A 23409-nucleotide genomic window follows, 5' to 3' on the forward strand; every position below is an offset into this window, starting at 1 on the left:
ATTGAATAATTAAATTATGACCATCCATACTATGAATTACTATGTAGCAGGTAAAAATTCAGGTCTATGTATACTCACATTGAAAGATCTCCAGGAGATATTGTTTAGGGAAAAGCAAGTTGCAAGAAAGTATGTCTCATGTGATGCCACTTACATAAAAATTAATAATAAATACAACCTTGTATTTGTATACACCCATAGGATGGTATACAGTATATAATACTAAATTATAACAATACCACATATTATTATCATACAATGTTATAGTATATAAGTATGTGATATAAGTATAAGACAATACATATCCTGTTAATAATAGATATTTCTCAGGAGAGGGATTGATTTGAAGGGGGAGTGAAGAAAAGGGATATTCACTTCTTGTACTACATGCTTTCTCACTTGTAATTTTTACAGAAGAGCATTAATCTGTTTACTTGCATAATTTAAACAAAATGAAAATGGCCTTGTCTCTGGATGCACAGAGGAAAGTTGAGGAGAGAGGGTATGCAGAAGGGGAAGGAAGACACACAGTTAAGAGCTAGTCACCAGCACAAGAGTCTTTGAATTTTCCTTCCCAACCTTGGTGCACAGTACAGAAACCAGACTCTGGGAAAAATCAAAACCTCAAACAAAAGATTAAGTTACAAACTGATATGATTCTGGTGGCCAAATCAGGATAAGTAGCCCAGGAGAGAAGAGTTAGGAGCAATAGAAAAGCCTAATCAGATTCACTGGTTGAGATATTTCCCAGAGGCTTTGAAAATCCTTTTACTCCCATGGCGATTCCTCCTCTAAATGACCAAGTTACTGGCTCCCAGCAGGGCCTTGCCATCAGTGATTGCCATCTTATGAGACAATTTAGGAGTCCAAAGCAAAATGAAATTGGACTATTACTTATACCAAATGCTATAGGGATAAACTTATTGTTTAATAATCACTGGAAAGCACAATAGAGCAGTTTTCCAAAAAAGAACTGAAGTAAGTCTCAGGAAATTATTTGGATCTAAATTACTTTGGTTTGAAAATCTTCTAATTTAGCAATTCATAGACCAAAATATGGTTCAATCAAAGGCGCTCTGAAAAAAGAATGCTTTCTTTCATTTTCCCTGTTCCCTAAATTAACCCTAGTCCTATAAAATATCCAAAAGAATTTTATGCAATAAAACAAAGGCTTAATCTGGTAGCTGAAAGCTCTGTTGTTTGTTGTGAAGACATACAGGCTAAGATTATTATGCATTTATCAAAGTGAAATGGATTTAGACTAATGTGAAAGACGGCATGACAAGCTTCATTACAATGTAATGGTTTAAAAGGCAAAGCAAAAATAGGATGATAAAACTGACTTGAAAGAGGCCAGGTAGTCTTAACATTGATGATAGCTATACACAATCAATTCTGACTCTAAGAACATCTTTTTCACTTGCTTTTTTTTTTACATGTCTTTTTACTTTTTATTTTTTTAACATCTTTATTGGAGTATAATTGCTTTACAATGGTGTGTTAGTTTCTGCTTTACAACAAAGTGAATCAGTTATACATATACATATGTTCCCATATCTCTTTCCTCTTGCGTCTCCCTCCCTCCCACCCTCTGTATCTCACCCCTCTAGGTGGTCACAAACCACCTAGCTGATCTCCCTGTGCCATGCAGCTGCTTCCCATTAACTATCCCTTTCACTTGCTTTTTTTTTTTTTTCCGGTACACAGGCCTCTCACTGTTGTGGCCTCTCCCGTTGTGGAGCACAGGCTCTGGACGCACAGGCTCAGCGGCCATGGCTCACGGGCCCAGCCGCTCTGCGGCATGTGGGATCTTCCCGGACCGGGGCACGAACCCATGTCCCCTGCATCGGCAGGCGGATTATCAACCACTGTGCCACCAGGGAAGCCCCTTCACTTGCTTTTAAAGTTATAACACCTTTCAGGGAATTCTATAATGATAAAATATCTGTCATTTCTTTCATATTTAGCTTTGATAAAAAATTGTTCATTTAACTAAGATTTATTGAGGACCTACTATGTATATGGCACAATCCCAAAAGAGAGTTCCAAACCTCGTGAATCCTGTCAGCTAGTTGATAGTTACACTATTTTATATGCTTTATTCAACATGTATTTAATGTACATTAATATGTGCTAGATACTGGGAAACACAAAACTGAAGTCAACAAATAATCTTTGTCTTTAAGCACTCAAAATACAGTGAAAGAGAGAGTATACATATACAACCTTCAAGTATACATGTCAGGTTGTGTTAAATTCAATAATGGGGGACTTCCCTGGTGGTCCAGTGGTTAAGAATCCGTCTTGCAATGCAGGGGATACCGGTTTGATCCCTGGTCAGGGAAATAAGATTCCCACATGCCGCGGGGCAACTAAGCCCACTGGCCACAACTACAGCAACAAAGAGCCCACGCACCACACGGAAAGATCCTGCACACGCAACTAAGATCTGAGGCAGCCAAAAAAATAAACCCACAGATAAATAAATATTTTAAAAAACAAATTCAATAATGGGAGTTAGAACAAAGTGCTAAAAGATCTCAGAAAACAGAACAACTAAAAGCTAAGGCATCAGAAAAGTCTTCATTCTGAGTTTCTTTGGTATTTAAGATTCACAGTAATATGTATTCATTTCAAACTGTCAAAAAATAATCACTGGGGCTTCCCTGATAGCACAGTGGTTAAGAATCTGCCTGCCAATGCAGGGGACACAGGTTCGAGCCCTGGTCCGGGAAGATCCCACATGCCACAGAGCAACTAAGCCTGTGCGCCACAACTACTGAGCCTGCGCTCTAGAGCCTGTGAGCCACAACTACTGAGCCCGTGAACCTAGAGCCCGTGCTCCACAACAAGAGAAGCCACCGTGGTGAGAAGCCCACTTGCCGCAACTAGAGAAAGCCCGCATGCAGCAACAAAGACCCAATGCAGCCAAAAAAAAAAAAAACTGAACAAACACTGCAAGCTGCCAAGCACTGTGACTGATACCAAGTGTACAAGCTGAAAAGACACTTACCCTACTTAGGAAAGCTAACTACAATTTCAGTACAACAGAACACATGCTCTAAGGAGGGACACACAGGTGCAATGGGAGTGCAGAGAAAGAAACACCTAGGTCTGTCTGAAAGACTCCAGAAAGTCTGAAACTTCAAGGATAAATAGGCTTTTGCCAATTGAGCATGGAGGAGAGGGAACTGAAGACAGAAAGAAGGGAACATGGCAGAGCCATGAGGCAGTAGGGTGGAAACAGGCAAAGTGTGATGTGGAGCATCAGATGAATGGAAGAGAAGAGCAAGAAGTGAGGTGGGCCTGGTAGACTGGGGACGGGCTTTATAGAAAAGCTTAAGAATTTTAGAGCTGATATTTAGAATGAGGGTAAGAGGAGGTATTGAAGATTTTTTCTTAGATACCACTTAATTAGCAGGATGAAGGGCAGATTGGAATCAGACCCGTAGGCAAGAAGGGAGACATGTTAGGCAACCTTGCAATGTTTTGGATGAGCTAACTCGAAAGATAATAATTCAAAAGAAGATGAGATTTTGAATTAGAGCAATGGCAGTTGACAGGGAGAGGTGAGGCTGATAAATATATTTGACGGTAGAATCAACTAGAGTTGGAAGTTGAGTGGTGAAGTTTCAGGTGAAGGGAGGAGATTTACGGTCTGATAGGTAATACAGTAAAATAAGCAAGTTTGGCAGGACTTATGCATAGGGTGAGGCTAAGGAGTTGAAGACGAATTTCTATTTTTTCTATTTAATTTTCACATATACAAGTATCACTTTAGAATAGAATTAAAAGTCAGAGTCACTGAAAAAGTCTCAGAGGCTGTCCCCATCCTTCTCTTCATAGCCAGGTATCTTGAAATCTATCACATGTTAACTGGATCTACATCAGGCATTATGTAAAACAGAAGCTTTACAGAGGAACACATGATGAGATTATTAGAGATAAAGAAATTTTTCTGGGAGATATGAGTAGTGAATAATGTGATCAGGATACAGCCGGGACTACCTGGTTTTGGTACAATGTTTTTTCCACCATATTTAGAATTTGCACCAATATTATCAAATAGAATGGACTAATATACTTAACTGAAATGTTCTTAATGTACTTGATATTCTTCAGATTAACTTTGATTTCTAATTTACTGAGTCTCTTCAATGGAAACACAACACTAGTTAATTGGCTGTGCATATTCCATATCTTATCAAAGCAACGTTTTCTCATTCCCATTTCTGTATTTATTGGATTAGTGAGTACTTTGGAAACTCTCAAAATGTGGCCTATTGAGAACCGAAAAATAAGGATTACATCTATGAGTACATGGTTTAAAACAATTTTTTTAAATGAAACACCTTGTCCAGTTGCCCAGGACTATTCCTAAATTACCATCAGTATCATTTTTAAAATACAGATTTCCAAAAACATAGTAGTAAGTCACTATATTATAAAAATCTACACCAGCTCTAAGAGGAATTTTGGACCAAAGATGATTTGGGTAGGAACTGGGGAGGCAGAATTAAATAAATTAAATGCACACTGTTACTAACTTTATCTCTGGAGAAGATGAAAAGTTGTTTTCTTGCAGCAAAGAATTGGAGAGCTATTACACTGGCTGAGTGACCCCAAAGGACACCAACCGGCTTAGAGACAACATAGGGGTTCCAAAGGCAAACTTTACTGTTAAAGCCAGCAGTTGCTAATCAGAATTAGAAAGAAAAAAATGCTTTTAATAACATGAATACTCTACTTTTTTTTGAAACGAGTATATCACATACTATATCACCATAGGTTGACAAAAGCCTTCTGAGCACTAGTGCACCCTTGTCTTGAAGGAAGGAAAATCTTATCATTGTCCAATAGCCCAGGCTAATGCATGAATGCTATCACTGGAAATAGTTGAAATGCAGGGTGTAGGGGAGAAGGAGTCTGCATAGGGTGAAAGGACAAGACAGTTCCATTGAGAGGCAACCAGTAGCCCAATCTGGAGGGCAGAAAATCTTTCTCCCAGTCCCAAAGATACCCCTCTACAGCCATCACAGCCTAGGAATGCAGACCACATTAAAATTATCCCAGGGGTAAGAGAGAACTAAAACAATATTTAAAGTTTCCAAATTAATGAAAAAGTGTAAGGAAACCAATTATTTTCACTGTCATGTAAATAATCAAGTATTTGCAAGCAAATAAGCAGCATAAATATATGTTTGACCTGCTCTATTGAGGCAATCGTTTTTTGTGTTTTTTTTAAACACAAATTGATTATATTCAGGGAGCACATCAAAAACTGAGAGCATAGTGCTTCTTCAGGTCTGGGGAAACTCAGCAGAGCACTCTTTGTCATTCCCTTGTTTAGGGCCAACTGTGGAGCTGAACTTATTCACATTTATGGAATCGCCATAAATGGCAGACCCCTATTTGGATTAATACCCAGTGTAACGGTTATAACAATAAGAGGAAGTGAATCCACTCTTGTTTCAAGCCTTTACCCCATAGTATGAAATTAGTAAGGCAATTGATAAATCTTACCGAGTGTTACTGCATACAGTAATACGTAATACCAGCACTGTGCCAGGTACAAGGTAGCGATCAGTATAAAGGGGCTGGAATAATCAATGAATCAATGCAATGGTTGATATTTGAGTCCTCCCAAACTCAATTCACTAACTCCTCCAACTTTCTCTAATAAATCTACAATCCTCCTTGAAAGTCTGATGTTGGCATATTCCTGAGTTCAAAGTCAAGGTCTCTTTTTACCATGTCAGCTGTGATTGTTGGGAATTTTAGAGACTCAGCTTTGCTGATATCAATACTCTATATAAATGATAATTTTTGTAAGAGGGTTAATATGACCCATTCTGTAGGCCATGTATGTTCATTCTCTGTACTACCCTATTAATTTTAAAAATAATACCTCACTTTTTTATAATATTTGAACTAATATCATATATATCATATTATCAGCTTTCGGGGCTTCCCTGGTGACGCAGTGGTTGAGAGTCTGCCTGCTGATACAGGGGACACGGGTTTGTGCCCTGGTCCGGGAAGATCCCACATGCCATGGAGTGGCTAGGCCCGTGAGCCATGGCCGCTGAGCCTGTGCTCCGCAACGGGAGAGGCCACAACAGTGAGAGGCCCGCGTACCAAAAAAAAAAAAAAAAAATTATCAGCTTTCAAAATATCTAAATATTTTATTTAAATAGAATGCCTGAAAACCTTTATCACTTATTTCTTCAGCTAAAATTTACATCAAAAAAGAACTCTCCTTTAGTATGCTAAAGGACAAATCTGAAATTTTTCAAAAAGCATTAGAAGTTGTATTCTGAAAGGTGATTGAAAAACATTCTACATTTTGCATTTCTCTAGTAAGTGAGTGAGTGTGTGTGTGCACGCACATAAGAAAATGATGTATTTGAGTTGAGCATTTGGTGATGTTAGGAAGATGGCAGAAGGCAGACACTGCATTCTTTCTCTATGTCATTTTACATTCCGCACCAATTCTGATAAAAAGACTCATTAAAGCACTGGGGAACTTTCTCATATCATCACCCCAATGTAGTTCATATACGCTGCACATCATGATGCATCATTATCAGACATACTAAAATGTGAGCTGCTCAAGCTGGTCTCTCTGGCAATAAAGCAACATGGTGAAGAGGCTCTATGCATGCAGATATGCATCCCAGACTATTGATGAGTCCCTCATAGTTATCATGATTTATTTTACACACCAATTTAATTGAGACAAGAGTGGTAATCAAAAGCACGAATGCCTTGGGCAATGTTGAAGGATGTCATTCTAAGACGCTTTTTTGATTTCTCTCTCCATGCCAGCACCACAGTGTTTGTATTGCTGGTTGTACTGGAAATAATAGCATCTAAGGACACATTGTAAGTAACTGATTAAAAAAGAAAAGAAAACAACCTTTAGTCGATTTCTCAAAAGATACAGGCAAAATAGAATTGTTTTAAAAGATAAAATTAAAAATTAAACTCATTATGATGATGCAACCTGACACCTAGAAAACACCTCACTAAACCCTTCTCTCACAAAGAACCCACAGTGAAAAGTTACATCAAAGTCTGCATTCAGACTTTTCCTCCCCCGCAACGATAGCTTAAAAATTTTTTAAATTAGAACACATGACAGGAAACAATATTAATCACAATAATCATGTGGGATTCTCGAGATATAGGCATCTGAAGGTGTTTACATAGAAAACAGCTTAGAACGTAAGATCGCTTCTCCCTTTGCAGCAAATGATAGACAAACTTACTACCAAGAATGACTCTGGAGCAAAAGATAGCACGCGCCTGCCCACTGCAGAAGATTCAGGTTCTCTAAACTCAGGGTTCCTCTCCTGTAACATGACCCACTGCGTGTGCAGGCATTCATCTGCAACTGCCTGCTTTGCCTCTGTGGGACTTGGGTGTCAAGGGGAACTGACACAAATATGCGGGTACTCATGGGGCTTGCTGTGCTGGGAGTAACGAAGTCTTTTTTCTCTAACACAGGAGTCTTCTGTCCTCTGTCATTTTAAGATTATTTTAAAAATTCTTTCTCCAAGTGAGAACCACAGTATTTGTATCGTTAGCTGTGCTGGACATGGCAAGCTAACTTAATAGTAACTAACTTGGAAATAGTCTTACTATTTTGGTGAAAGAATTTAATTTGCTTTATATAGATGTGTGTATATACATATGCATATATATATATACACACATATATATGAATACATACATTTCCGAATTACTAAAGGCAAGGAAATTCTGAGAGGCAGAAGTATAGCTCTCATTCTTTCCTTTGAGCTTATTCTATTAAGATGATTGCTTTTAAAAGCAACTGGGACTTATATGTTTTAACATGACCAATTTAAAATTACGGAGATTGGGGCTATTCATGTGTCACATATAGATGTCCTCTTTCAAAACACAGCATCCAACCTTCAGATTTATTAGGCATCTACTACATGCCCTGTGCTATGATACCTTTAATAAGAGAAGAAATAGACATAGCTTGGATGGTCCCAAGCTTGGATAAAAAGATATGTAACTCAAACAATTACAGAAAACTTTAGTATACAATAAAGGGATAAATTAAGTAGTACAGAAATTATAATAGAAGTTCAAAGATGAAAGAAACCAGTGTGGGCTTCAGTGTTTGTAAGACATTTGGTGGGCCCTGACAAAAAGAGAGCATTTCAAGAGATAAATGGTGACAAAATACATGTGTGAGAAACAAAAGGTAAATTCCAAAATTCAGAGCTCAAAGAAGACGAATCTACTCCTTTATTGTACAGGCTAAGAAATAGAGACCCATGCAGGTTCAAAGATTTGGCCAAAGTCAGCCACTGACTGCTGTCCAACTCAGAACTAGAGCCCAAGCATTCTGATTCTGAGTTTGGTAGTTTAATGTTATATAATGTACAGTATTAAAAATCCAGTCGGGATTGGACATTAGTGTTTGGCAGAGCCAGAGTACAAAGTCAAATCTGATCTCCTGACCACTGGAACAGGGCTTCTCATATTTTAATATGCACAACTGTCACCTAGAGATCGGTGTTAAAATGCAGATACTCACTCAGAAAACCTAAGGTGCTGCATTGCTAACGATCCGCAGTTGTGGTTGCTGACGCTCTCTTAGGACCACACTTCGAGAAGCAAGACACTAGAATACATTCCGCAGAGCACTGCCATCCTTCTATAGTCTAGAGAATTAAACCATAGTTCTTAAAATTGGGGATATTAAATGCCCCTTTGGGAATCTGATGAAAGATATAGACCTTCTCCACCAGAAAGATGTGTACACACACAAAATTTTGTATAAAATATCAGGATCTGGGGAACCTCCCCCCTTCTACTCATGAAGCCCAACCATGATAGATCTGAAGAACTCAGGTAATTCATCTCCAGCTACAAAGTAATTTGGGATTGCAAAACACTTCACCTGCTTTTTCAAGTGATTCTTAAAGTTTCTGTTACTAATGATGGATATGCTTTGCTCTTTGCAGGGAAGAGCCCTTTGCAGGAAGCAGCTCTCTGCAGGAGGCGCCTTTTGTCTTGTCACTTTAGCAAAGCTATATTGTAACTAACCTTTAAACTAGGTGCCCCCATTCTCTACTCACCTCCTGCCCAAGCACACCTTTCAAATCTTTTGATCACACAATGCCTTGCCTAACCTGTTGATTCTTTCCTTAGATCAAAGAAATAGAAATGAAGACTAAGTAATTAACAGATGACTAGATCTTTTCCCCAGCTTCCCCTCTGTAATCCCTCAAGCCAACTGTGTGAACAAGACAGCATTTAAAAAAAGATCACAAGGAGTCCACAAGTCTGCATGCAATGGGAGATGGTGATGAATCTGACTCCCTACCTCAATGATTAAATGAGTTTACTGCCCCTATTTCCCTTTAAAAACTTTCATGGCCGAGCAGAATCTTCCGAGCTGGTTTCAGAACACAGGTCCACCTTCTCCCCAGTTGCAGGCCTCTTGAATAAAGCAAACTTTCCATTCCTACCAGCACTTGTCTCTCAAGTACTGACTTTCAAGTGGCGAGCAGCCCAACCTGAGTTCAGTAATGCCTACTTTGGCGCAACTAAGGAGCCCGCGAGCTGCAACTAAGGAGCCCACCTGCCACAACTAAGACACCACACAACCAAATTAATTAATTAATTTTTAAAAATACAAACAAAAAAATCCACTTTGGGCTTCTCTTTTTAGTTTCTACTTCTTTAAAGTAAATGAGTTTAACCGATCTTTGATGCCAGGGTTCTACAAATCAATGCCAGAAAACAATTTCTAAGGAAAAAAGGAGGAGCTGCAACAATGCAAAGGAGACTTTCAGAAAGGAGAGCTCACAGAGCTCTAGGCAAACAGAATAATTCACTGAGCAGTGTATTGTGAAATGTCCTGAAACACAAAAAGACTGCTAAAGGCCAAACTGGTCTATTCTCCACTCTGCCCAGAATTCACCTGGATGGTACGTTTCTTGCTCATCCCCCATCATGTAATCTCCCTCAATCTATGGATTACTTGTAATAATTATTCGGGTAATTTTTTGAATCCCTCCCATTCATTACCAGGTATCATCATGCCAGATGCCCTCACCCTGTAGTCATCTTTAGTGGGCAGATATCCCAAATTTACTGATGAGTAAACAGTCCAAAAGCCATATCACCCAAAGGCATGTGGCTAATTGGAGGTGGAGATGAGATTGAGCCCAGTCCTGTCTGGCTGTGAGTTTTCCATTTTGTACTACTGCATCCTTATTTTTCACTAAACCACACTGCTGTATGTATGCCAGGTTCTTTCTATTACTTGATCTGAAGTTCTTTCTATTACCAACTACATTTATGTTCCCCATACTCTCAATCCCAGTCCAAACTCCCACTTCATCTTTAGTCTTTCCTGATCTCTTCACTTTTTTATTGCTACTTATCCCGCTAGGACATAGTATTCCTATGCCCACTTGTTTTCCATCTTTTTCTCATCTACTCTTTCCTTCTTAAAAAAAGAGAAGAAAGAGAGATGAAGGAAGGAAGGAAGGAAGGAAGGAGTAATCGGTTCCTATAAAACTTAGTTCTTTGAGCCTCATTGGGGAGCAATTAATTTTAGGAGCATAAAGGTTGCTGATCACTTTTACACTAACACTGCTGAGGACAAGTATCCTCATTAGGAGCAACCTCAATGAAAATATTCCCTTTGTTTACAGAAAATGCTAAGAGTTATTATAACTTGACTTAATGAAACAATATTATAATACATAAAGTATACAACACAGCACTATAATTATATCTTCAAATCCATGGAAATTCCATAATATCATTACACTACAATCAAAATAAAGTATTTCTACCCAGAAAATTGCTTTGTCATGTGTTTCCACATTATATCCAAGTATCTTCTTTCATTTTCAGGCTATAAAGAAAGACATATAAAGAAGTACATTCTGCCCTGGTATTTAAAGTATTGCTGTAAGATTTGAATCTGGAGGTTAGCAAGTGACATTCATGGGCCTGTACTGTTACATATTAGAGGCTCAACAATTCACACTTTATTTCTAAACCAAGATATAACCCGTTTCTGATTAAATTGTAAAATGCCGGAGCTCCTGAAAATGCCTGAGTAAAAGGTGAAAGTAAAGCCATTTCCTTAAAATCAGATTACCTGATATATAAAAATGTGTTCCTCCCTTCTTGAAGAGAGGAAAGGAAATAATGGGTTATGATGAAAAAGTTTTTAAAATATCAAGCTAGGGAATGGGATGAACTGATAAAGTATATGAGTTGCTTTTAACATTCTCACTGAGTTTGGGGATTGGTAAAGAAACATTTTTAAATTACTTTTAATAATATTTGAGAGGATAAAAGACAATTTGATCATGTCTGTCCATTACCATGCTAACTTTCAGCTCCTCCACTGTCTTGCCCCTTAGTCATAAAAAAGGCATTAAGGGAAGCTGTCATTGATCTTTGTCCTCATGTTGCTGTCAAAATAACCCTGTGTAATAGCAATTAATTAATGTGAAAAAAGTGATTTGAAAATGAAAAGTGATGCCTAAAAACTAAGTAAGTAATTCTATTAAGTACCCTTAGAGTAAGCTAGAATGAGGCCACTCTTTTATCATTTGCCAACAGATGAAAGCTATAGCAGGGTAGAAAATTGGGCCATTTCTAACTAGGAATTCTTATTATCATTTTTCAGGCTTTTACTTTACGAGTCACGTGACTTAGGAAAACTCCCTACCTTGAACTTTCTTTGATGCCCTCTTGTTTGAGGGAGTTTATTTTCAGTTGCATTTCTTATTTTGAAGTTGGAGCCCTGAGACCACCACAGGGCTCTCTACATTCTGAGCAGCTGCCATTTCAAAGAGAAAAGATAAGAAAGAATAATTCTATCTCCATTTTTAAAAATCAAAATACATCTAACTCAGCACTGGTAGGTACATTAAAAATAATAATGCAGTTCATTTAATGAATTTTCAGAATACTGATTAGACCTATGTTCACAATACAATGGATCTTACCCTTCTACCACACTGTGGAACGAGCTGCAGGAAAAGATCTTTTACTTCAAACTGAGGCCAGTGGCTCACAGCTGATTTCAACTGCTTTAAACCCAGTGAGGGCGCTAGCAGGAAGGGCAGCGTGTTCCAGCTGACTCAGTGGTGCACCATTTTTGTCTGGAGGACTGATTTAGATGCAGGGAAGTGGAAAAACACACCAGCAAGACACTAAATCTGGCTTCTCTTCCAAACTTAGTCCCATCAATTATGAAGGCTCCCGAAGGAAATGACCTGCTGCCTGGATTCTAAATTCCCTGGCACAGTTCCATTTATTAGCTCAGCAATTAGTGATTTTATCAGTTCAAACTCGTAGCCGTGGTCAAACAAAGGGGGCGAAACACCTTTCAACATAATAACAAGTCAAAAAGTTTTATTATTGGCAATTTAGTATTCACTCTTTCTGGAGCTGTACTGCCAGTCTCTGGTTTCCAAGGTTTCCAATGATATTGTCCATATGAAAAGGCAATTCTTTGGGACCAAAAAAAAAGAGAAACTTCTTTGAGGTTGAAGACATTTATGTCTTGCCACTACTGCCCAAAATCACTGTACTTAATTTTCAAGCATTTCTGAAGGTAATTATTTTTCTGTTAACATACACCACAGAACCACTCAGAGGCAATGAAAACATTTTCTCCTTCAAAGTTTTAAATAAGTATGAACCTTACCTAAAAGCAGTAAGCTAATATTCGCATGTCTGAAACTGAGTTTTTCTTTTGACATTTCAATTTTACAGATATTTTATTATTAGCTTCAGTGAAATATCAGCACCAAACTTGCCATGTATTAGTTTCTTCCCTCAATTGTACATTCCCTCCTCACACTGAGAAGGAAATCAGTACAAATATTTCTTGAGGAGGTCTAAGAATATCAATTCATGTTGCTGGGGTAAAAAGAGTATCACATGAATGCGGCCATTGTTGGCTTGCTCCTGACACAGTAAGTCTTGCAGACCGAGGAACATACTCACTACTAAGCCCACTGTCCTCTACTTGACTCCAGCCTGCCTTCTTCCTTTTCCTGCCTCATTTCAGCCTTCTTCCATACTCCTCATAGGGAAATAACTGACCTGCAGGCAAACCAAAAACAAAAAAGTTGTATGTAAGCTTCGAGTCCCAGTGACTAAATCTGGGAAAAGGCAGTCATCCACTGCTTACGACGGAAGCCCGTCCCCTTTCAGAGGTACCTGAGTTTCAAATCTAAAACTTGAAAGAAGACAAAGTCTTATATAGATACTTCACCTTTCATATACTCTACTTTCTCCTTTTTGAGTTATCTTCTCTTCTACTGCATTTCTTCAACAGCCATTCATAGAGTATTACATTATACATTATTGGTAAATATATTTTTCTCACCCTGAACATTTTCTTTTTACCATAAATAACCCCCCTTACAAAAAAAAAAAAAAAAAAAAAACAAGTCTACCAATATTTGCAAGATTTCTTTTGGTTTCTCTTCTGAAATATTTTTAATAACATTTATTCAATGTCTTAGTCCAGGCTGCTGTAACAAAATATACAGACCTAGTGATTTAAACAACAAACATTTATCTCCCACAGTTCTGGAGACAGGGAAGTCCAAGATCAAGGTGCTGACAGATTTGGTGTCTGGTCCTGGTCTACTTCCTAGTTCACAGATGCCCTACTTCTCACTGTGCCCTCATGTGGGGAAGAAGTGAGAGAGCTCTCTGGGGGTCTCTTCCTGTTCACAAGAGCTACATCTTCATGACTTAATCACCTCCCAAAGGCACCATTATAAGGGGGTAGGCGGTGGGCTTAGGACTTCAACATATGAATTTGGCGGGGGAGAAGGACACAAAAATCCAGTCCATACACTCTGCCCCTGCCCCTCTCCCCAAATTCATGTCCTTCTAGCATGTAAAATACATCTCAACAGTTCTAGAAGTCTTAACTCATTCCAACAACAACTCTAAAGTCTAAGTTCAAATCTCATCCAGATAGCTAAATCAGACATGGGTAAAACTCAGGATACAATCCATCCTGAGGTAAATTGCTCTCCAAGCTATGAACTTGTGAAACCAAACAAGTTACACGTTTCCAAAATAAAATGGTAGAACAGGCATGTGACAGGCATTCCCATTCCAAAAAGAAGAAAGAACAAAGACGTGATAGGTCTCAAGTAAATATAAAACCTAGGGCTTCCCTGGTGGCGCAGTGGTTGAGAATCCACCTACCAATGCAGGGGACACGGGTTCGTGCCCCGGTTCGGGAAGATCCCACATGCTGCGGAGCGGCTGGGCCCGTGAGCCATGGCCACTGAGCCTGCGCATCCGGAGCCTGTGCTCCGCAACGGGAGAGACCACAACAGTGAGAGGCACACGTACCACACACACAAAAAAAAAACCTAACGGGGGAAACTCCGTTAAACTTTATGGCTCAGAAATAGCCCGTTGGTCTGATAATCTGCCTTCCAAATGTACTGAGATAACAACGTCACCCCCAAAGGTACTGCCCACGCTGTGGCAACGGCCCCACCTATGCTGCGGCTCTCTGAAGTAGCCCCACTCGTATCAGGGCTCCATTGGCTGCAGCCCACACCACAGGTCTCTGCAGGACTGCCCCCAACCGAGGCACTAGGCTGGGGCACGCTAGCCCACCTGAACCACAGAGGCAGCCTCACTCACCCTTTGAAACCACTCTGCAATATCTCAGAAGAAAAGATCCAGGAACTTGAAGACATAGAAATAGAATTCACCTCAACTAAAGCATAGTGATTTTAAAAAAGCACAAGCTGAATAAAAATGAAAAAGGCTCCATAACTAGTAGGGCAATATCAAGCATCTTACAGAAAAAAAAAAAAGAGGGGGAGACAAAAAACTTCAGAAAAAATAGCAATAGAAAAATTTTCAAATTTAATGAAAATCCAAGAATCAAAATGAATTCCAGTCAGCATAAACACATACACACACACACCGAGAAAACTAAGGCACATCACAATCAGATTGCTTAAAATCAGTGAGAAAGGGAAAGTCGTATGAAACATTACACTACGTGTTATAAAGGACACTAAGGAGAATAAAGGACATATTTCCTGCCCGAAGAATATTGTTTTAATTTTCAATGTATGTATGAATGTGATTTGTATGTGAGACATCCAAATTTGGGACATCTGCGATGGGGAGGGTTATGACAGACAGAACCAAGATTCTGATGTGGGTACAGATATTTGTAGGAACACAGGAGCAAAGCCAAAATTGAGAAGTTTGCAAATTACACAAGGAAGAGTGCATCTGAATTAGATGGTTGAAGGGACAAATATGAAGCTTGGCAAAGGGAAGGGAAGTATCAGAACAATACTGGTAAGAAAGATTCTACTTTTGTGGCAGATCAGGAGTATCTCAGAATAAAGAATCCTAGAAGTAGTCAACATTGAGAAAGTGAGCCAGGGAGAGTCTGAGCATTGGGCCCAGAAGGGCATCTCTCAACTGCAAATAGAACATTCCCAACCTGGGAACAGAAGTCTTTGTGAGATATTCTAAAACGGCTCATCATTCCACGTTTCAGACCTCAAGTCCTGAAGATTCCTGTTTCAAAACGTTGCTAGTTTCTCTCCTTGCTTTATCATTTCCATTTTCTCATGATCCCAACTAGCCAATCTGATTGCAGTTTCTTTCTTTGTCCTCCAATCTATGCTGGACAGAACTACTAAATAAAATTTTCCTAAATGCTGTCTATATCAGGTCTGACCAAATTTCCTCAAAAACCTTCAATGCTTCACTGTTTCATTTTTTCTGTTAAATGTGAAGTTGGCCTGTTTGCCAAGATCTTCCAACAGACATCCTTATTAGACCTAGGCACTGTTATGTCCTTAATACTCCATCTCTGATCTATTCATGTCCATCTCGCCCTCCATTATTGTGCCTACTTGCCTACCTTTATTTATATTCACCATGCTCTCTTTTTTTCCCCTCTACCCATCCATCCTTCAAATACCACCACTCACCCTTGAAGCTCTTCCTCATGTCTTTTCCTGATTAAGAATTACAATAGGAGTCAAAATCTTGTTTATATGATTTAGTAGTTTTCAGTACCATTGTACAATGTTCGAATACATGCTTTTATATTAGTCTTTAATTCTTACTTACCTATTAAGTTTTTTGAGTTAAGCCTATAATTTATCTTTCTTCCACTGCCTCCAATGCCTAAGACAGTTTTAAAGCACATAAAATATAAATAATTGTCGACTGATTTAAATAAGCGGACTAAAAGTAAATATATTTTTTCAGCTATTCTTCCAAAGACTGTTCGCTTGATTATGAGTTTTAATTCAAAGAGCTAAGACATATATAATCCAAATTAGATAACAAAGATCCCTAATTTTTAAATATATATAAAACTTTTCTGTAGCCAATTCCTAATTGCCATGGTTTAGAGGCTAAACTCCAAAGGTGGATTCCTTAGGTCATAAACATGAATATTTATTGCTGATACTAAACTAAGCTGGCATATTCTTTTGTCAGTAGGTAAAAGAACTACAAATCAGAATGATAATGTTTGAAATATGATGAGCAATGAATTCACATTGACCTAGAGAAAAATTCTTGTCCTGTAACTTAACAGACAAGAGCTCATCAGCAGATTACTTCACCAGTAGCATTGGTTTTTGAGAAGTTTAAATGAAATTGTGACAGAGTCTGGAGTGAGAGCTTTTCATCCTCTCCCTGAGTGTGAAGAGAGTATTTAGACACTACTCATATTCAGACAAATGATCTCAATTTAAAAACCTTATTACATCCCCAACCTTTTCAAAAACAGAATTCTATTAGCTTTTTCATATTAATTAAATTAATTAATTAATTAATTTAATTCATATTAATTTAAGGTCATGGAACTCAAACTAAACTTCAGGGAACTTACTATAAGCAGATTTCAAGAAGTGTAACTTTACTACTGTGGTCTTTTTAGTCTTTAGTTTATGTATTAAAATATCATGCTTGTTTGGAAGCAGCTGTAATACCTCCCTCACTTTCAAGGACTCTCTTCACTTTCTAGTACTTTCTTGTTTCCACGTTATGAAAACATAACACATAATTTTGTGCCTGTCACACATAGTGGATGACCAAAAAATTTTATCTTTTGGTTTTCCCACAATTTATATCATGCCAGAATTACAGGATAGGTAGAAAGTACCAAAGACATGGTATGATTTATATTGAAGAAAAAAGTGCAGAACCTATAGTTCATCATGTGGGATATTATTATTGTAGGTCATGAATTAAGGAATTAATTCCAAACTCCTAAAACTCAAAGAGGGGAAAACTACCATGAAAGCCAACTGTTGGGTCCATTTTGACTATGTCTTCTTCAAAGAACATTAGGAATATACCTACAATATAACAATGAGATTGACAGTTTCCATTCCAATCATTACTGGAATGTAGCATTGTTTAATATAGCAGTTTAGAAGTGAGAAAAATACCATAGTCCTTAGTGTCTGGACCAAAGGAGGTATCAGAGCAGAAATGGCATGTTTGGATCTTGAACCATCAGATGTAAAGTTTGTAAAAAATTAGGCATATTATGAAACTAACAAACTAACTGTTGACTAGGTTTTAAGAAAGTCCTGGCCTTCCATAGACGTTGTTTTATAACATAATCCTATCACACAGAAAACTGCCACTCAAATACTCTAGATCAGAGCAACTCAGTCATTTTATCAAAAAAGAGAAAAAAGAAAAGAAAACTGAGAAGAGTCCATTCTGAAGGCAGTCAAACTAATACACTTCCCATGAGAATAAAAAGAAACCAAGGGAATGTTTTGAGGGTACTTGTTAAATTCTTCTATTAAGTAGACCCAAATGTGACTAAACAAAATTAGTTAGGATCAGAGTTGGGGTAAAGTTAAATGGATTCTGTGACAATTTTCTCCCCTGTCTTGAGATTTCTTGACTGCACAGTTCACCTGAATTAATTGTATGAGGCATAAATTTTAGAAGGAAAAAAAAGAAAGAAGTAATTCCTGCTAGTGTGCAGGGGATAGCAGAGTCCAGGTCAAAACCTCCAGGGAATCAATTATTAGTTTCTAGACTTGAACACTGTGTGTGAAACATTTTCATTAAGAATGTAAATGTAGAAGTCTAAGGTGACTGTTTCTTTCATTGTTGTTTAAATTCAGTACCTTGTGTGACCCAGTCTCCACAATGAAGTTTGTGCCTTAACGTATAGCAACATTTGTGATGTCCAGAGCACGGCTCTGCCCAGTTAATGGTCACAGTTGCTTCTTCATCTTCACATGCACCCACAGGATGCTCAAAAAGGGAAATCAAGGTCGTTGTGAAAGCAATTACTTGAACCTTGAGAGAGACATTATAAGAAAAACAAACATGGGTAGGGTAACTGTTGCAAAAAGAATCTATGTTCTTTACAATTAATAAGGAATAGGTATTGAATTAACAGGCATTTCTTTAATATTATTTAAAAGTTGCAGGCAGTTATATTGAAAGACATGACACTACAAGGTTGCTAATGCAATTACCAAGGGCATTTTATGTGTTTGCTTTTATGATCTATTTGTCATTAAAAACAGTAAAGGGCTTCCCTGGTGGCGCAGTGGTTGAGAGTCCGCCTGCCGATGCAGGAGACACGGGTTCGTGCCCTGGTCCGGGAAGATCCCACATGCCGTGGAGCAACTAAGCCCGTGAGCCATGGCCGCTAGGCCTGCGCGTCCGCAGCCTGTGCTCCGCAACGGGAGAGGCCACAACAGTGAGAGGCCCGCATACTGCAAAAAAAAAAAAAAAAAAAAAAACAGTAAAGATGAAAGGCTTACATAATTATGAGTGGAAATTGTTCAAATTAGACTATTTCAGCATTCACAGGCATATTCTACTGTCATTCAGTAAGAATTCATTTTTCAGAGGTCGGGTGGAATTTGATGGGAAGACAGAAATCATTGTATGCAGTGTCTGGGGTTCAGTGCTGCTCTCTCTAATGCACCTATTCCTTTGTCACATGAGACAGGAAATAAGCATTTCCCAGGAGCTTGCTACTGAGAAGCCTGAAATCTTATAAATGAAAATGTGAACAATCAATTTGAAAGAATTATTAGAGATAATTTTAGTCATTTAATATTAAATGTTTGTTAATATTGGGGTCTAATAGATCAAGCATCCTATGGTGAAAAAGTTATACACAGGCAAGAAAACCACAGGGAAGATTGGTTTTCCTATGCAAGGAGAGAAATTATGACCTAAACCATCTTTTTCATGTCCAAGGTGTGTGGCCTTGTAATCTGTAAAGTAGTTCAATTAGGGGGTCACATTCATCATACTCTATTTCTATTTTGAGCTAAGCTTTGATGATTAAATCCATAGTGTTCAACCTTATCTTTCCCTCTCTTACCTTTCCGGTTATGTCCCCAAGAGAAAGAATTGACTCATTGGCATCAGAAGGGTCATACCAATAATCCATGCAAACTGGTGTTCCTTTCAGGCCTTGGAGTTTATATTGACAAGGAAGTTCTTCTTTGGACAGCAGATCATAGAAACAAATCTCTTTTCTTGTAAAAGCCACCGCTATCTAAAGTAGCAAAGTAGAAAATCAGAAAATATTTCTGATGGATTTAGTGAAAACAATATGAAAAGCAGACATGCAAATCTTAGCACCAAATCAGACATTTTCACCTGAGGGTCCTTAATGTATTACAGAAGTATAGCATGGTGGCACAAATGTGCTTTATTCTAACCAAGTATTCTAGGCAAGATAAAAACTTTCCCATTTGAACACACTTTCTTCCCTATCCCTACTTCACAGACCCCCAACTTCCACCCATGGGAGACTAGGCAACTAATCACAGGAAAGACAAAGACATAGAGGGCCACAGCATCACACAACCATACAGAAACTTTACAAACCATGTTTTATGAGGCAAGCAGAGGCTTTCACAGAAATAAATTGACAAAAATTCTGTAAGTAGCCTTCCTAAGTCAAATAAAATCCTAAAAACTATTTAAGAAAGGGTAAATACATTTGTAAATAAAATTGATAAAACTTTAGCTAGACTAAATCCCCCCAAAAGAGAGAAGATACACATTACTAAATCCAGAAATAAAAGAGTAGATATTACCAACAACCTTACAGAAATTAAGAAAAGGATTATAAGAGAATACCATGACCAACTGTAAGCCAACAAATTAGATAACTGAAATGAAGTGTACAAATGTCTAGAAACACAAAATTACCTAAACTAACTCAAGAAGAAATAGAAAATCTCAGCAGACATATAATAAATAGAAATATTGAATTTGTAATCAAAAAAATTTCCCACAAAGAAAATCCCAGGCCTGGATAGCTTTTCATTAATAAGTTCTATCAAACATTTAAAGAATTAACCCCAATCTTTCCCAAACTCTTCCAAAAACTAGAAATGGAGGGACCATTTTCCAAATCATTTTATGAGGCATTTCCTAATACCAAAACCACACAAAGACATCACAAGAAAACTGCAGACCAATATTCCTAATAAATATAGATGTAAAAATCTTCAGCTAAATACTATCAAAGAGAATCTAGCAACATAAAAAACGATTACACACCATGACCAAGTAATATTTATACCAGTGTAGGGAAACAAAATTTGCCACCTCAAAATGTGTCTCTTTGGCATGAGGATTAATTTAGGTTGATTATTTTTAAGAAACAGAAGACTCAGGAAGTTTTTCTTTTTACTTCCCCCCTAGCTGCCTGAAGAATTTGGATAAAGGGCCTGTTCCTAGAATAGAGTTATCACCAGAGATATCTGCAAAGACCATGGACTAGATATGATGGCAGAAACTCAGGGTCTAGAGTCCACTCTGAGTCCCAGAATCTCTGTGTGGCCCAGGAAATATTTGTGTACCAAATATTTGCTTTTCCATCGTCATGTAAATTGCCTTCAACCCCTTTGAAATCCCAAACCACCATACCAACACCCTCTTTTGTCTTTTCTAAAGATGATATTTAAGGTGAAGACTTTGGACACTTTGGTGAGTTTCCTGGGTCCCTTCCATATATATATGTTATTAGACTTTTGTTTGATTTCCCCTGTTAATCTGTCTCATTTCAATTTAATTATTGGACCAACCTAGAAGGGTAGAGGAAATTTTCTTCCTCTCAACACCAGGAATACCAGGTTAGTTTAACACATACAAATATCAACTAATGTAATACACCACATTAACAGAATAAAGGAGGGGGGAGCTGGGAAGATGGCGGAAGAGTAAGACGCAGAGATCACCTTCCTCCCCACAAATACATCAGAAATACATCTACACGTGGAACTGCTCCTATAGAACACCCACTGAACGCTGGCAGAAGACCTCAGATCTCCCAAAAGGCAAGAAACTACCCATGTACCTGGGTAGGGCAAAAGAAAAAAGAATAAACAGAGACAAAAGAATAGGGACAGAACCTGCACCACTGGGAGGGAGCTGTGAAGGAGGAAAGGTTCCCACACACTAGAAGCCCCTTCGCGGGCCGAGACTGCGGGTGGTGGAGGGGGGAAGCTTCGGAGCCGCGGAGGAGAGCGCAGTAACAGGGTGCGGAAGGCAAAGCGGAGAGATTCCTGCACAGAGGATCAGTGCCAACCAGTACTCACCAGCCCGAGAAGCTTGCTGCTCACCCGCCGGGATGGGCAGGGCTGGGAGCTGAGGCTCGGGCTTCGATCAGAAGCCGGGAGAGGACTGGGGTTGGCGGCGTGAACACAGCCTGAAGGCGGCTAGTGCGCCACGGCTAGCCGGGAGGGAGTCCGGGAAAAGGTCTGGAGCTGCCGAAGAGGCCAGAGACTTTTTCTTCCCTCTTTGTTTCCTGGTGTGCGAGGAGAGGGGATTAAGAGCACTGCTTAAAGGAGCTCCAGAGACGGGCATGAGTCGCTAAGGCCGCTGCTGCAGCCACCAAGAAGCCTGTGTGTGAACACAGGTCACTATAAACACCTCCCTTCTCGGGAGCCTGTGCAGCCCGCCACTAACAGGGTCCCGTGATCCAGGGACTACTTCCCCGGGAGAACGCACGGCGCGACTCACGCTGGTGCAACGTCACGCCGGCCTCTGCCGCCGCAGGCTCCCCCCACACCCCATGCCCCTCCCTCTCCCTGGCCTGAGTGAGCCAGACCCACCGAATCAGCTGCTCCTTTAACCCCGTCCTGTCTGAGCGAAGAACAGATGCCCTCCTGCGACCTAAGAAGAGAAAGGGAAATCTCTCCCAGCAGCCTCAGGAGCAGCGGATTAAATCTCTACAATCAATCTGATGCACCCTGCATCAGTGGAAAACCTGAAGAGACAACGAATCATCCCAAATTGAGGAGGTGAACTTTGAGAGCAAGATATATTATTTTTTCCCCTTTTCCTCTTTTTGTGAGTGTGTATGTGTATGCTTCTGTGTGAGACTTCATCTGTATAGTTTTGCTTTCACCATTTGTCCTAGGGTTCTGTCTGCCCGTTGTTTTTTTTTTTTTTTTTAACTTTAAAAAAAACTTTTTTCTTAATAATTATTTTTTATTTTAATTACTTTATTTTATCTTACTTTATTTTATTTTATCTTCTTCCTTCCTTCCTTCCTTTTCTTTCTTTCCTTCCTCCCTCCCTCCTTTCTTTCTCTCTCTCTCTTTCTTTCTTTCTACTTTTTCTCCCTTTTATTCTGAGCCATGTGGGTGAAAGCCTCTTGGTTCTGAAGCCAGGAGTCAGTGCTGTGCCTCTGAGGTGGGAGAGCCAACTTCAGGACACTGGTCCACAAGAGAGCTCCCAGCTCCACATAATATCAAAGTGTGAAAATTTCCCAGAGATCTCCATCTCAACACCAACACCCAGCTTCACTCAATGACCAACAAGCTACAGTGCTAGACACCCTATGCCAAACAACTAGCAAAACAAGAACACAACCCCATCAATTAGCATAGAGGCTGCCTAAAATCATAATAAGGCCCCAGACACCCCAAAGCACACCACCAGACGTGGACCTGCCGACCAGAAAGACAAGATCCAGCCTCATCCACCAGAACACAGGCACTAGTCCCCTCCACCAGGAAGCCTACACAAACCACTGAACCAACTTTAGCCACTGGGGACAGACACCAAAAACAACGGGAACTATGAACCTGCAGCCAGCAAAAAGGAGACCCCAAACACAGTAAGATAAGCCAAATGAGAAGACAGAAAAACACACAGCAGATGAAGGAGCAAGATAAAAACACACCAGACCTAACAAATGAAGAGGAAATAGGCAGTCTACCTGAAAAAGAATTCAGAATAATGATAGTAAAGATGATTCAAAATCTTGGAAATAGAATAGACAAATTGCAAGAAACGGTTAACTAGGGCCTAGAAGAAATAAAGAGGAAGCAAGCAACGATGAGCAACACAATA

At 39.1% G+C, this 23409-nt stretch overlaps 1 protein-coding gene across 1 annotated transcript in view; it reads right to left on the reverse strand.

The window, feature by feature from the left end:
• WDR49 (WD repeat domain 49) overlaps window positions 1-23409 on the reverse strand; it is a 140417-nt gene that overhangs the window by 87477 nt on the left and 29531 nt on the right. Inside the window, 4 exon segments of the mRNA XM_059063910.1 lie at window positions 4548-4696; window positions 6726-6893; window positions 18195-18369; window positions 19415-19591. Coding sequence (XP_058919893.1) covers window positions 4548-4696; window positions 6726-6893; window positions 18195-18369; window positions 19415-19591 — 669 coding nt within the window.

The sequence above is a fragment of the Kogia breviceps genome, chromosome 5 (assembly GCF_026419965.1).
Source record: "Kogia breviceps isolate mKogBre1 chromosome 5, mKogBre1 haplotype 1, whole genome shotgun sequence".
NCBI classification, from domain to species: Eukaryota; Metazoa; Chordata; class Mammalia; order Artiodactyla; family Physeteridae; genus Kogia; species Kogia breviceps.